At 42.5% G+C, this 14,872-nt stretch overlaps 1 protein-coding gene and 1 long non-coding RNA gene across 3 annotated transcripts; both read left to right on the top strand.

Annotated features, from left to right (window-relative positions):
- The first annotated feature begins 4,859 nt into the window (after positions 1-4,859).
- Positions 4,860-7,189, top strand: LOC127308869 (uncharacterized). Of its 2 annotated transcripts, none has more exons than XR_011746463.1 (2): positions 4,860-5,501; positions 7,003-7,189. It is a non-coding gene; the product is annotated as an uncharacterized lncRNA (long non-coding RNA). The 2 variants fall into 2 exon arrangements; XR_007856820.2 differs by having other exon boundaries at positions 6,654-7,189.
- A 3,985-nt stretch (positions 7,190-11,174) lies between these two features.
- On the top strand, positions 11,175-12,906 carry LOC127308862 (high-affinity nitrate transporter 2.1). Its single transcript, XM_051339768.2, has one exon. The coding sequence runs from the start codon at positions 11,280-11,282 to the stop codon at positions 12,798-12,800; it is 1,521 nt and encodes a 506-aa protein (XP_051195728.1). The 5' UTR covers positions 11,175-11,279; the 3' UTR covers positions 12,801-12,906.
- Positions 12,907-14,872: the final 1,966 nt, after the last annotated feature.

Below are 14,872 nucleotides of genomic sequence, written 5' to 3'. Positions count from 1 at the left end.
CATCTATTGATGCAGAGGCTGGGACGATGCTCCCATATCTAAAAAAAAAATCAAGTAGTGGCGGGGCGTGAGACGATACGAACTATGAAGGATGTGCCAACACATTTAAAGACTGTGCCAATTTATAATAATGGGCTAAATTTGTACCAAATTAAATCCGTAAGAAAAGTGAAAGAGAAGGCTGGGCCAAGGCCTGATATGGCCTCCATTACACACCGCCCTTGCACTCGAGTCCATCGACTATGTCGTGACTGCACTTAGGGGGCTATCGTTCTTCTCTCCTCGGATGACATGTCGCCCTCGCTCGTCTTCCTTCCATGCTCCAGTTTGTGTCCCCGCCTCTCCCTTTCACGGCCGCTGAGTCTCACCCGTAGAATGATCCATCAGACGTTTGCAATCGCTTTTCCCGATGACATTAATACTATCCTGAAGATGGGATGACGGAAGATGGTGGAGGTTGCTTCCAAAGTTCGCACATGCACTGTGAGGATCCGTTGGACTAGATTTGTGCTTCCAAGTTGCCATAGAGAGGTTTAGTGATGCCTCCAGATCTCGCTAGTGCAGCGTTGGTGTGAGTTCAAGGCACAAGAACACCATGAAATCACACCCACATCGTCGAGCTTGTAGGTGTAACAACGTTTGCATAAAGATGGTGGAGGCCTCTTCCAAAGTTTGCGCATGCGGTGTGAGGGTCTGTTTGATTGGATATGTGCCTCCTGCTCACCATAGGGAGGTTTGATGTGTCGGGGCAGTAGGGCACAAAGACAATCTCACAGCCCCACTATAACATGTGTGAAATAGATAAACTCCGAAGATAGCTTCATCCAATAGATATGCAATAGAAAAACAAATACAATCATACGCACAAGTGACACAAGAATTTACGTGGAAAACCTACTCAACGCGAGGAGGGAAAAAACCAAAACCACGGGTGTGGACCAACCGGTCCACGCAAACTTCACGATGGGCAACAATCTTCTATAGAACATCTAGAGATTATAACACACTTCACATCGTTACCCTCCAGCAACAAAAACAGCAACCACAAGAGGCAAGATACAAGAATGTAGAATTATCAGAGATTCTGTCCTTTTTGGTAATTAGCAAACTGCTCTTAAACCGCAGATGAAATCAACACAAAAATTGGTAGACAATTAAGCATACATATTAATTCCCAACATACTGACAAAAATCAGCTCAATCAGACACCGTTTGCCTGCCCAAACTATTCGTCTTCTAAAACTGTTTTCAGTTGAAACTACAACAATACTGAGTGATTTAACTCCTTTCAAATCTGATTCTCCACTGACACAAATCTCAAACCTCAAACCAGCTAACCAGATCGAATCACTCAAAATAATTGACAAACTCACCGAGTTTGGAGCAGATGAAAAGATGTTTGATCCTCCAAAAACCAGCTAGAAGACAGACCGGTCATATCTTAGAAATTTGGACAGAAATCACCTCCCCTTCTTCTTCCTCTCTTATCACTTGGATGTGGTGTTTTAGGGCGTTCTCTCACCCTCTCACAGTAGCAGCCACGTTCTGGCTTGCTCTCTTGTTCTCAATCTTCGCCACGAAAAGTGCCTAGGGTTTTCTCCGTATCTACCTCTCAAGGAGGCAACACAATAGTTGGATGCGAACCTCAACCAACGGTTGCACTACAGGAATTCCGGTCTATTGCCACAATATTTATTGCTACAGCTCTGTTTTGTTGCAATAGACCAAAATATGACCACGCATATTTCGTTTGTGGCAATAGCCTCCGCATATTGCCACAATTGAGTTTTGTTGCGGTAATTAGTCGTTTTGTTGCAATAGAGGGCTCTTATTGCAACAAACTGCGATGTCGTTGCCATAAGGTGGCGCTATTGCCACGATAACGCGTTGTTGCAGGACCTCGTCATCTTGTTGCAATAGAGACTAGATAACACCACGAAAACAAATTTTGTGGAAATATACGGAAGAATATTGCAACATTTTCCCCTTGTTGCGTTAGGCATTCATATTGTTGCAAAAATATTAGTCTCCTATTGCAACAAAATACGTATTTGTCGTAAAAGCGACTGTTTTCTGCCTCCTAGATGGGTTTTGTGTCTTTTTCCGCTGCCTCCTGGGTTGTCTCTCACACGTACCGGTTCGTATATAGGTTCGAAACAAGTCTGTTAACCTGTTATTCAATGCATACTCTGAACATAGGCCGATAGTGCAAACAAATATTTAGATCAAAACTCATATCGTTATTCCAGTAAACATCTTGTACATGGATATATCACCACACAATCAACATTTCCTTCCTTATGTCTATTTCTCATCCAGGAAATCCAGATTTTCCTCTGTGCCCAATCCACACGGCAAATCTGTTGCCGGGTGTTTACTCACGGTAAACGCTAACGGCAAACAACAACCAGTAAATCAGGCATTCACTGAGATCACTTCATCGGGCTCACGGCAACATATTTGCCGAGAGCCATGCCACAGTACACGTCAAAATAAAGCGAGAAGATGGCGCCAACACGTTAACAGTGTTCTGACACATGGGCCCACATGTCAGTGATATCCCGTGAGTTCTACTGAGCACACGGAAAACTGTTGGACCCCACCTATTAGTGATATGCCGAGCTCCTCCCATATGCTCTCGGCAAACTGCTGGACCGCACCTATTAGTGATCCGGTAGTTTTTTCACCACGAAATAACATTTTCCAAACAAATTTTAGGTACATTATTTTTAGGAGCATATATATTTCATATTGGATTGAATATTATTTTTACAATACAATTCATTATTCGAACCATTTCCTCCAAAAAAAATTTACTTCCCCACCACCTATTGTATTTTGCGCCAATTTTTTTAACCTCCCAGCTAAACGCCTTAATGTCCGAATTTTTTTTGTTTGCACCAAAATTAACCTCCCTCCGAAATTTAGCCTCTATTAAACCTTCCCGCTAAAAGACCATTATATATTATGTCCTTCCCGGTTACATCTCTAAACAAAATCACGGCTATACAGATCGGATCTGAGCAGACGTTCTCCTGTTGAGCGGTGCTCACGGCGTCATGACGGCGTCGACCCAACGAACCACACCACTGTATCAGGTTATTCCTTTCTCCCAATCTCCTCCGATTGTGCAGCTCCCAAATGCCAATCATCGCCTCCTTTGCAATCTCCTCCTAGAACTAAATCCCCAGCCGAATGGCCCCTTTACAATCCACGTTCGACTTGCTATCGTCCATGCCGTCCACGGCGTCGGCCACGGCGAGCAAATCCGAGGCGGCCGCGACCAAGACCAGGCCTGCCAATACCTCACCGATCCCGCGATCTATCTCGTGGCTCTGCTTTTGATTTTGATATGAACAATACCTGGTGCTTTATTGCTGAGATCTTATTAATATTATTACTACCGTGACTCTGTATCCCTGGCGCTAGTTGATTAGTGGTATCACTCGTTAGCTCTCAGATTGTATACTTTTTCATTTAGGTTGCTACTTGTTCCAGCTCATTTAGGTAGATATAATTTGCGCATGACATATGTTTTGGCGATCCTGAGTTACATGCCCTCACGCATAATACACAGTACACCTGAAGTACTTATTCTATTAGGTGCTAGTCATGGAAATCATCTGTGACCGAGTAGCTGGTGCCTGTGTTGATTGTCCAGTACTCGGATGCTTGTAGGGTCATCTGGCATTACTTTTCAATGAACTTGCATTGAGCTTTTTGTCACAAGCACCTTTTACAAATAAAATGGTGTCAGTTCTTTCTTTTGTTTTTTGTGGATTCAGCTCATATTTCTCTAAGCAGGGCTCATTCTGTTGAATATCATGTCCTGGCTTGTATGTTTTTATAAGCATCCACAGTTACTTTTAGATTTTTCTGCCAAGCCATGCATGTTCAATAGCTATACCGATAAAATCTTTCCTTCATTTGGTTTCTTTGCATATTCTGGTGCCACTCAAGTTATTGCATAAATTACAGTAATCGATAATATCCTTCGGTTGACTTTCGATCATAAATAACAGTAGTGTTGTTTTCTAATTTGAGGCAGCCTGCCTGAGCGTTGCTTGATCGTGCAAACATGCAGGAGAGGATTAACTTGGAGCGTGCTGGGAGAGAACAACTTGAGGAGAGGTTACAAGAAAAGCATGTTGAAAGGGAAAGAATGTTGGAAGAGAAGCGAAGATCAAGAATGGAATTTAAAAAAAAACATGATGGCAAAGTTCAGCCAACTGATGGCTAAATTAAGCCAAAAAATGGGAAACCAATAGGTGATTACATTTATATGCTTCCCGCCTTGTAAATTTATTTTTCTTACTTGCATTGCTGAAAGTGAACCTCTATTTGCAGGTGCTTAAGAAGAGGAATGACAAAGAAAATAGTAATCCAAATTTGCAAACTACTCTACAGAGCTCTAGTCCTAGTAGGAATCTAGGAGCAAAGTCAAATGTGATTTCTTCAACTTCACTCTTACAAGTTGCAACACTGAATTCTAGATTTTACAAAGCAATGGTAAGTCGCAACCGTAGATGAATTTTACCGTTACTTAATTTCTATGAATTCCTCGACTGAATGCTTGCTCTGTTGTTGGCTTCGTACCCAGTGCAAGTTGCTCCAGTTGTTTGTCATGTGTTCTTACATTTCTGTAAAAAGATCACTTATGTGTACTTTGCTACTTTGCCTTCCCCCAGTATGCTCAGAATGTAGGAATATAGGCTTGTACTAGCAATACTTCTGCCCAATCTCTTCATTAATTAGTATCTTAGTCTCATGCACTACAACACGACCCCACCTGTAGCTACGCATATCTTCCAACGAATTAGGGATGCGCCTCTAATAACCAATTCCCCCACTTCCTATGCGAGTGGAGAGAAAAGAGAAGATACGATAAGTAACTTCCACTTCATTGATATTTCCCCTCAGTCCAGGTCCTCTCCTCCCACCGCTCCTGCCAGATCCTCTCCCGTGCGCGAGTAATACGCCCTTTCCAGATCTCTCCTACTGCTACGCCCCTGCCAGATCCTCTCTTTCCGCTACGCCCCAGCCGCCGCTGGCACGCGCCTTCCCAATCTTGTGTACGCATCTCTCGTTTGGTCCTCAGTCTCATCTATTTATCTGTGTCAAGGTCGCCATATTGTTCAGCCGATTGTGCTTCGTTCTCCGCACTGGCGTTATGGTGGTTTCAGATGATTTCGGTTCATCAATTATCTGCAGGGCGAGCCGGTAAACCATCGATGGGCACCACTGTGTGCAGCGACACCATTGGAGATTCAGTTCAGCTCTGGAGATATTTCAGTTACTCTCTGACCCTACCCAATATCTGCACTTATTAATTGGTTGGCTTGATCCGTTCAATTTTTTCAGCTGATGTGCTTGGTGGATCCCTGCTGTACTCCTGCCGTTCCTGCCCGTGCCCATCAACCAAGGGTACGTTCACTCGCAGATCCCCTACCAGGAATGCCAACATCCAACCATCGGCCCCACATGGATTCTTCCTTAATCTGGTGAACATTTCCTAGATTTGATTGCTCTTCTTTTTTTACTTATTTTAGTACTAAATGATTTGTTCCCAAATTTTACAGTAGTATATGGTAGGTTCTGTAGCCTCATTAATGCTCCTGCAGTTTAACTCGTTGTCTATGGTAGCATTAAATTGGCAGATGTGTGGCCGATTACTATGCCAGCTCGTTTTGTGCAAATGATCTGAAAATATTAGTTTTACACTTTTACTATGCTTATGAAGTGCCTAGCTTATTTATTTGTGCAATCCACGTTTGTGTTCTTTCCCATATTATATATGAAATAGAAGAATTATTTTACATTCACCTTAAGTCTGCTGCTATACATGTGTAAACAAAGAAATTATTAACTCATAATATACATGTTGCCTTTGAATATTGTGTATGGACTATCGACAGAATGCGTCTTTCGAGGCTAGTCAAGGGAGTACCTAGTTGGTTGTAAATATACAGGAAATTGTGCTGACTTCTGAAATTTATCAATAGAACCGTATTTACTTGAGGAGGGAGACGATGAAGATACAAAATTCTTTTACTTAGCTGTGTTTGTCAGGCGATCTTTAGACGGAGCTATACACAATAGTTCTGAAATTTTTGTTAGTTTCTTATGACTGTGCTTTTGTTTAGGAAGTTTTAGACTAATGGTAAAGCTTCATTATTTGTGTGATGCAACTAGAAATAAAAAGCCATGGTTGTGCAAAATTAGAGTCCATAAACTAGTCAGAGTATGTGGTATGGCCTGGTGACGCTGTTGGTCCGCAGGTTGTTATGGTTTCACATGTATCAGTTTAGGCATCTCAGATGGACTAGCATGCATGCTGAAGTGGGCGGATATATCTGAATATACTTTCATTTCCATTTTTTTGTTTACCTTCAGCTATTCTGAATAATTAAAATTTTGTATTTTTCTGTAGATTTACTTACTCAAGCATACACATTGAGTCAGCACATCACAGAAATGCTTAGCCAATTACTATGTTGCATCTTTTCTTCTATCAGCTATATTCTTTAAAATATTTTACTCCCTAAACTATAACTCTATAATAGGTGTACTGAAAAGAAAATGCTTAGGCAATTACTAAGTTAAATCTTTTATTCTATCTGCTATATTGATTTAATCTTTGTGAACCACAACAGGTTTAGTTAAAAGATCAAAAGCACTAAGCTACTTGGTATAAGATGGCCCTCCGACTAAGCTCTTCTCAACGAGTGTGGCAGCCTCGGAAGATTTATTGGATCTGGAAGAGGACATGCAAAAATCTTATATATGATAGGAAGAGTTCTCGTTTTCTTGTTGTTCATTTGACCTCGCCGTTTAGATAAGATAATCTCAATTTCCTTATACTTTTAAGAAGTGGTCAGATTAATTATCTCATGGCCTTCAACCATTCTATATTGCAGCAATTTTAAATTTCACTATTTTATTCACTTGTTATTTTTGTCTCGCTAATGTTAAGTTGCTTATCTCAATTTGGTGTTTTTGTAGGTTGGCAAAATATTTGGATGATACATGGTTATGATGCTGCGATCAAGTTTCAACAATGGTGCTGCTACCATATAGTTGTAAACTATGATTTAGAATGACATTTTGACACATATGCAGCTTGTATTCGTTGAATCATGATCTATGTAAAGCTACAGAGTTGATTTAATATATGAGTTTTTTATGTTTATTATTTGCATCTTGTGTGCACTCCCAACATTGAACAAATAATTATTGATGTCCATATATATACTACCATTAATAGTTTGAGCTATCTAGCAACTCTTCTAAGCTTTTGCAATAATAACTATTATGTGGATTTCAAATCAATTCATCTAGGGCAACCACCAACGCATATGAAGTGTTGTTAGACTCTAACTATATGTGCTGCTACCTTACAACGCTTCTTCATGTTATTTACCAATGGATGTATATGCGCTGTTGTAGACCCTTGCAACGCCACCTATGGCAACGCATACAAAATCCGTTGGTGTAGACGTTACCAACGCTTATGTGGACATTTCGCAACGCATCGATCCGTTGCTGAAGGGGGGTTGTTGTTGTAGTGATGTATCAAATGTATTTGCTGGACATTTGATGCTAGTTTTCCTATACAATTGCTTTTGTCATTTGTATGCTCTTAGGCATATTTCTGAGATGAAATAAGAATATTGCGTTACAATTGCTTTTACTTTGCTAGACACTTGGTGCTAGTTCCTATACACTTGATGCTAGTTTTCCTGTACAATTGCTTCTGTCCAATCTCATGGCAGATTTTTGACATAACTTGGCTTGTTTTCCATTTCTTGATTGCAGGAACCAAAGAAATAGCTGGAGAGGGTACAAGTAATGGGAATACACACCTAAAGTACAGATTTCAAGAATCACGATGGTGATGTACTATACATCATGGACAATTTAGTCTTACACTTAATTAGGATGGCTACATTTTACTTGAGTTTCATTTGATGAATATTTATGATCAGAATTTTGATTTGTATGTACGTATGGTTTTGAAGTTTGTAATTTAATGGCTGTTTTTTTATGATTGCAATAGGCTATTGTCACAACTCACTTTCCGTTGCCTTAGGTTAGTACCATGAAAAAATATAGTGTTGCATCAAATCTTAGTCGCCATGACTACATGCTTAGTTGCAATAAGTATTTGGTGCCACAAAACTAAATTTTGTTGAAATAGAGTATCGCCACAAACGTAGTAATTCATGGCAAAATGTCTAAAGCTACGAAACAGGGGGCGTTGGCATAGGCTATTGCCACGATTGTCTATTGCCACGAAAGGGCATGCGCCACGAAACATGGATTGTTGGTAGAGGATATTGCTACAAATTTCTATCGCCACAAACTATCAATCGCCATGATTTGTTCGCATGTTGCATTAAGCTATCTCGACAAACCACATTGTGGAGATAAGTGAGTGTCGCCGCGGGAAAAAATGTGGCAACTGCCCGCGTGGTTGTTGCAATAGAGCACTTTATTGCCACGATTGCATTTTTGTTGCAATAGCCTATTACCATGTGTCCAATTGCAACGCTTGCCCACGAACACTGTTTTGTGGTAATAGGTGCATATCTCCACGAAACGGCATATATTGCGACAATTTTTTTCATTGCAATAGACCCGAATCTTTGTAGTGTTGATACGTGTTCGATTTCTTGGGCTGATGTTGGGCTGACAACACACCTCCATGTGGAGGGACATGGCCCAACATTCTGATGCCTCCAAATCTTGCAGGCGCAGCGTTGGTGTGAGTTCGTCGAGCTTGTAGGTGTGACAATGTCTGCACCAAAAAAAATTACATTGATGTGTGACTTGTGGGTTCTAAGGAATATCCCCATTACATTTTTCTTAATTTTAATTGCGAATGATGAAGCATTCACATGGAGAAAGGTTCTAAAGGATCAAGTGTTTGCACAACAGATGTGCAACAAAACTAAACCCAACTAAATCAACATCGGTGTATGATAAGCCTTATAGGAACCGATGGTCAAATATCTATCGATGGTGGTCATTACCAGTTCATTTTTTCTTCTGATTTCTTCCTTCATGCTATCGCCTGGTCCAAATGGCGAGCTTTATCTGTTAGTTATTGATTTGAGCAAGGCACTGCGCTATCTGAATCATTCATATAATGCATACATGACCATGCCCTTATATAACAGGACTGGCAACCTGTGATAAGTCCAGGTAGTTGCAAAATCAGGAAAGTAAAGCTGAAGGTTAATCTGACAAGCCGCATGCATGATGCGTCAGCTACCAGCTCGCTCTAACTAGCTAGAAACTTCTCATGCTACTGCTTAGCCATATGTTAATTATGCTTAGCGACATTATTCATCTAGGACCTGGCATAGATGTGCAGCTGTGCAGGGAAACTAAACGTGAACAAACTAGCATATCGGAAAGCAATATAGAATTTTTCTCAAAAAAAAAGAAAGCAATATATATAGAATAGGCACCTAAAATCGGCTAACTGCCAATATTGATCCATGGTGGTATTCTGTTTTTTTTCTCCTTTTAGGGTCCCTTTGATTCTACAGAAATAGTAACGGAAAGAAACTGCGAAATTTTCCTTAGCAGAAACTAATTTTTTGTAACCAAATCAATTCCGTTGTTTTAAGCTGCTGACCGATCTTGCCCTGTGGCATGGTGACATTTTCCATGCTCCTTCGTTTCTGGAATCCGTCGAATCAAAGAAGTCAGATTGGACGTGATACCCTGTCCGAAGGGCTAGGCTTATCGTTTTGAAATTCCCTTGAGCCAGCCGCTCAGCTATCTGAACCATTCACAAGACATAACTTATCACAAATTTATATAGCCTGGCCGGCAGCCCGTGATAAGTCCAGCGAGCCAGATTGGAAAACAAAAATTCAACTCTCATATGCTAAAACTAAGGTTAATCAAACAGGCTGCATCGTCCACCACCAGCTAGCACTATATGTAGCTAGAAGCTGCTAATTATATGTAAACAACTCAATTATAGGCATGTGTTTACTGGATCAATTAGCTCCGTTGAACCACATAATTAACCGTGACCCCTGCATGTAAACTAAGACGACGGGGACATGTACTTACGACTTTGCTGGATATTTACATGTATTGATCTATGCATGAAGCATGATTAACTCACCGCCGATCAGCAAGCATGCGTGTGTGTGAATGAATGAATGATAGATACAGATATGTATGTTGTGTAGGCAAGCTCTTGGGTCTCCGGGTTCATCAGGAGACAATTAATTAGTCAATTTGTCCCCACGAGGTGACGGATCAATGGTCGACATGTCTCATATCAATCTGACCGTAGCTAGGTTTGGAAGAAACATGAAAGCTACCGGAATTAGACGTGGATGCCAGGGTTGACAATTTGACACACGTAAGTATGACGCGTATGCTACATGTCTACATAATTTGGACAGATTCGATTCTATTAAACATCGTCTCACAAGAAGTCAGACCAATAATACTTTGCGCGGTTAATTATCGTGGATGTTCGATTGCTGCAAAAGACATACAGCTCAAGTGAACCAATTAGAATCAGAGAGGGTAAGAACTGAAACTTAGTCAATTTGAGAAACCTACTCATCACTTAAGCAGCCGACATGATATGACACGGCTGAAATGGAAGTATAAAACCAAGATTTCGGTCCTCGCAAAAGACGATCGCTCGACGTACATGTCGGCTACATACATATGTTCAATCAAATTGAACTAAATAGGTGACCCTGACACTCATCTTGCCCCCTTCGTAACCGGCAGAGATGCAAGTCAACGTACGAGTTTCTCTCCACGCGTCGAGTCACAGAGCTTGATCCTTGGTGTATCCAATGAGTTGTGTAGGGAAGTTAGAGGATCTCCAAAAGCCACAGGCGCAGGAGATGCGGCGCCAGGGGTTCCCTTAATTAGTACCAGTATCCCTTAAACTACTTGCTAATTTTCTCCACTCTCTTCCAGATTTAACGCCAGCTCTCCAAGCTGGAGTAGTTAACTCACTCACTGTTTCTCCATGATTCCGTCAGATGCAAATTGTTTAACTGACAATTGATGTTCTACGATGCCCAAAGGGCAGAATCTTAGTTGTACCTTAGCTAGCACCGGAGAATCGATTGAGAGCTATCAGCCCATTGTCAACTCTCCTACATGTTGCTATAAGTACCGCGTTAATCCATCCAAGATCCACAACACCACCATCCCCATTACATTGCAAGCGAAGCTCGAGAGGTAACAGCTGCTAAGAAGAAGCTTAGCTAGCTCCAAGAGAGGGAAAGATGGAGGTTGAGACCGGGGCTAAGGAGGCCACGGCGAGCAAGTTCACCTTGCCAGTGGACTCGGAGAACAAGGCCAAGTCCTTCCGGCTCTTCTCCTTCGCCAACCCACACATGCGCACCTTCCATCTCTCATGGATTTCCTTCTTCACGTGCTTCGTCTCCACCTTCGCCGCGGCACCCTTGGTGCCTATCATCCGCGACAACCTCAACCTCGCCAAGGCTGACATCGGCAACGCCGGTGTAGCATCCGTGTCCGGCTCCATCTTCTCTAGGCTTGTCATGGGCGCCGTGTGCGACCTCCTAGGGCCGCGCTACGGCTGCGCCTTCCTCGTCATGCTCGCCGCTCCAACCGTCTTCTGCATGTCACTCATCGATGATGCAGCAGGGTATATCACGGTCCGCTTCCTAATCGGCTTCTCCCTTGCCACGTTCGTGTCGTGCCAGTATTGGATGAGCACCATGTTCAACAGCAAGATCATCGGCACCGTCAATGGGCTGGCGGCAGGGTGGGGCAACATGGGTGGCGGTGCCACGCAACTCATCATGCCCCTCGTCTTCCACGCCATCAAGAAGTGCGGCGCCACAGCCTTCGTTGCATGGCGCATCGCCTACTTTGTGCCGGGGATGATGCACATCATCATGGGGCTACTCGTGCTCACATTGGGGCAAGATCTCCCCGATGGCAACCTCGCAAGCCTCCAAAAGAAAGGAGATATGAAGAAAGACAAGTTTTCCAAGGTCTTGTGGGGTGCTGTCACAAACTACCGGACATGGATCTTCGTCCTCCTCTACGGCTACAGTATGGGTGTTGAGCTCACCACTGACAATGTCATCGCCGAGTACTACTTCGACCACTTCCACCTAGACCTCAGCACCGCTGGCACTATCGCAGCCTGCTTTGGTATGGCCAATCTCGTTGCTCGTCCCGCAGGTGGCTACCTCTCTGACCTTGGTGCTCGCTACTTCGGTATGCGTGCTCGCCTGTGGAACCTATGGATTCTCCAGACTGCTGGCGGTGCGTTCTGCATCTGGCTTGGCCGCGCCTCTGCTCTGCCAGCCTCTGTCACCGCCATGGTCCTCTTCTCTGTGTGTGCCCAGGCTGCTTGTGGAGCCACGTTTGGTGTCGCCCCCTTCATCTCTCGGCGGTCTCTCGGTATCATCTCTGGACTGACCGGTGCCGGTGGCAATTTTGGCGCGGGACTCACTCAACTTCTTTTCTTCACATCATCTCAATATTCAACGGGCACGGGACTTCAATACATGGGCATCATGATCATGTGTTGCACGCTTCCTGTTGCGTTTGTGCACTTTCCACAGTGGGGTTCTATGTTTTTCCCAGCCAATGCCAACGCCACCGAGGAAGACTTCTACGCGTCCGAGTGGACGAAAGAGGAGAAGAGCGAGGGGCTTCATCTCCCTGGGCAAAAGTTTGCAGAGAACTGCCGCTCGGAGCGCGGCAGGCGCAACATCATCCTCGCCACGTCTGCCACACCACCAAACAACACTCCCCAACATGTATAAGATGTACTCGAGCATTTTCTGTCACCTATGTTTTTACGTGTGATACCCAAGTAATTCTACATGCACACGTACGACTTGCCATATATATACACACCGTATTTAATTACTTTTTGTAGTGTATAGAGCAATATGTATTTGCCTATCTCTATATATGAATTGAGTGGATGCTTTTGAGCGACGGTTATGCATCACTGTGGATCCGAATCTGGATGAAACAAGTTGAATTTTGATACTCTCGTATCCGTTTAATATGTATGCCCCGGGTTGTTCCCTTCAAGCAAATTTAGATACTTTTGACTAATATGCATGTGCAAGGGTTTGAACAGTGAAGCCTCAGCCTAGATCCAAATTAACCCAACTGACCAAATGCAAAATATATAAATGAAGAAGTCCTTTCCGCCGCACATCCCACAACCGGTCAAGATACACACCCTGATTAGCTGCCAAAACTGGAGAATATCGAATTGGCCACGTACATATATGTTGTGTAGGTGGATATATCGAATATTATAGCTCCATGATTGGCATGGCTAGTGGTTGGCGTACGTTAATAAGTTACCGTACATATATATAGCTTCATGATTTGAAATATATAGAGTCGAAGCTGTTGACGTAAGTTGCCAATACATTCTCTCTTCCCCTGTACCATATTCCGTACGTATGGTTTTGTTGGAAACCTTATCACTTATCACAGGTTATTGACGACGGTTCGTGTGCATATCCAACCGATCAACATGTTTACCAAATAGTTCCTTCTGTCTTATCCTTGAGACGGATCTGAGTTAGATATTACTACATCTATTCCAAAAATATAAGCATTTTTAGAAAGCAAACTAGCTTTTGAAAAAAATATCAAAATACCACAAATAAAAACCAAAGCGCCAAAATGCCAAACTATCACGACCTTCTACTACTATTGTCAAACTGTCAGGTTTTTTAACTCACCGAAACTGCCCCTATCTTCATCTGTGGAAAAGAAAAAAAAACCACTAGCTATTCCCCTCACGCAACCCTTCTCTGTTCTATGTGAGGAGGGACATGGTCGCGCCGACGCCCCACCATTAGCTAAGCACCCAGCAGCGACCGGCTCCCCCAGCTCTGCCCTTGCTGCCACTCTCCCATCCCCGCCGCTTGTCCCCGTGCCCCACTGTCGCTGGCCCTAGTGGCCGCCTCACCCTTCTCGCCGCTACGCTCATGTTCTGAAAGAAATGGAAGAGGAAAACTACATCGTCCTGTGATCCGGCTGTGCCTCCATCGACATGTCAAGCATGGGAGATTTCCTACCGCAATAATGATATTTTCCCTTTCTTGATTGCAGCACCTGATTGTTCTGTAAACTGTATGAAGGCTAGATTATGTTGTTGTTGTGTAAACCGTAAGGGTATCTATGTCTTTCGTCGAGAAAGTTAGTCTCAGTTAGTCACTAGCTGTAGTTTGGTATGTATTTTGGCGCTTTGATTTTCGTGTGTGGTATTTTGGCTATTCTCTCTTTCTTTTCCACCTCGCTCTAAAAGATGTAGACAATGGATATGTAACAAATTAAGTAGTAACGATATATAACTAGTAACTATAAATTTGAGTCCCTAGCAAAAGTAGCCATGAGATAAATAATTTGATGCTAACATATATTAGAGCCCGGGGATGATCTGACGAGAGAGAATCACAAAGCATCGTCCTGCATGTAAATTAAGATGACATGGACATGCAATACACATTATAACTGCTTTGCTAGATGCATATGAAGAAGTTCCACCACCAATATTATGTCTTTGACGAATTATTTATGTCCACTATAATTTTAAAAGAGAGTAGACAAGTGAACCCATAAACCCGGTCCATTCTTAATCATTAGAAACACCTTCCTACAATTTTATCATACTTTACATTTAGTGCAATTTATTAATCCGAATATACCAAAAATAATTTCTTCACTTACACACACAAAACCTAAAAACCACTACCCTTTTAATGTTTTTATTTAGCTTGTTTAGGTAATTTACTTTACTTTACTTTAAGTTATCCTTTTGTTTACTATTACTAATTAGAAACATTGTGCTTGACAACCATAAGGT

The sequence above is a fragment of the Lolium perenne genome, chromosome 6 (assembly GCF_019359855.2).
Source record: "Lolium perenne isolate Kyuss_39 chromosome 6, Kyuss_2.0, whole genome shotgun sequence".
In the NCBI taxonomy this organism is placed as follows: domain Eukaryota; kingdom Viridiplantae; phylum Streptophyta; class Magnoliopsida; order Poales; family Poaceae; genus Lolium; species Lolium perenne.
This window is presented reverse-complemented; position numbering and strand designations above follow the sequence as displayed.

Bases quoted from the DNA above. Each gene is read 5' to 3' on its own strand.
- LOC127308862 (XM_051339768.2), top strand. From the start codon at position 11,280: ATGGAGGTTGAGACCGGGGCTAAGGAGGCCACGGCGAGCAAGTTCACC.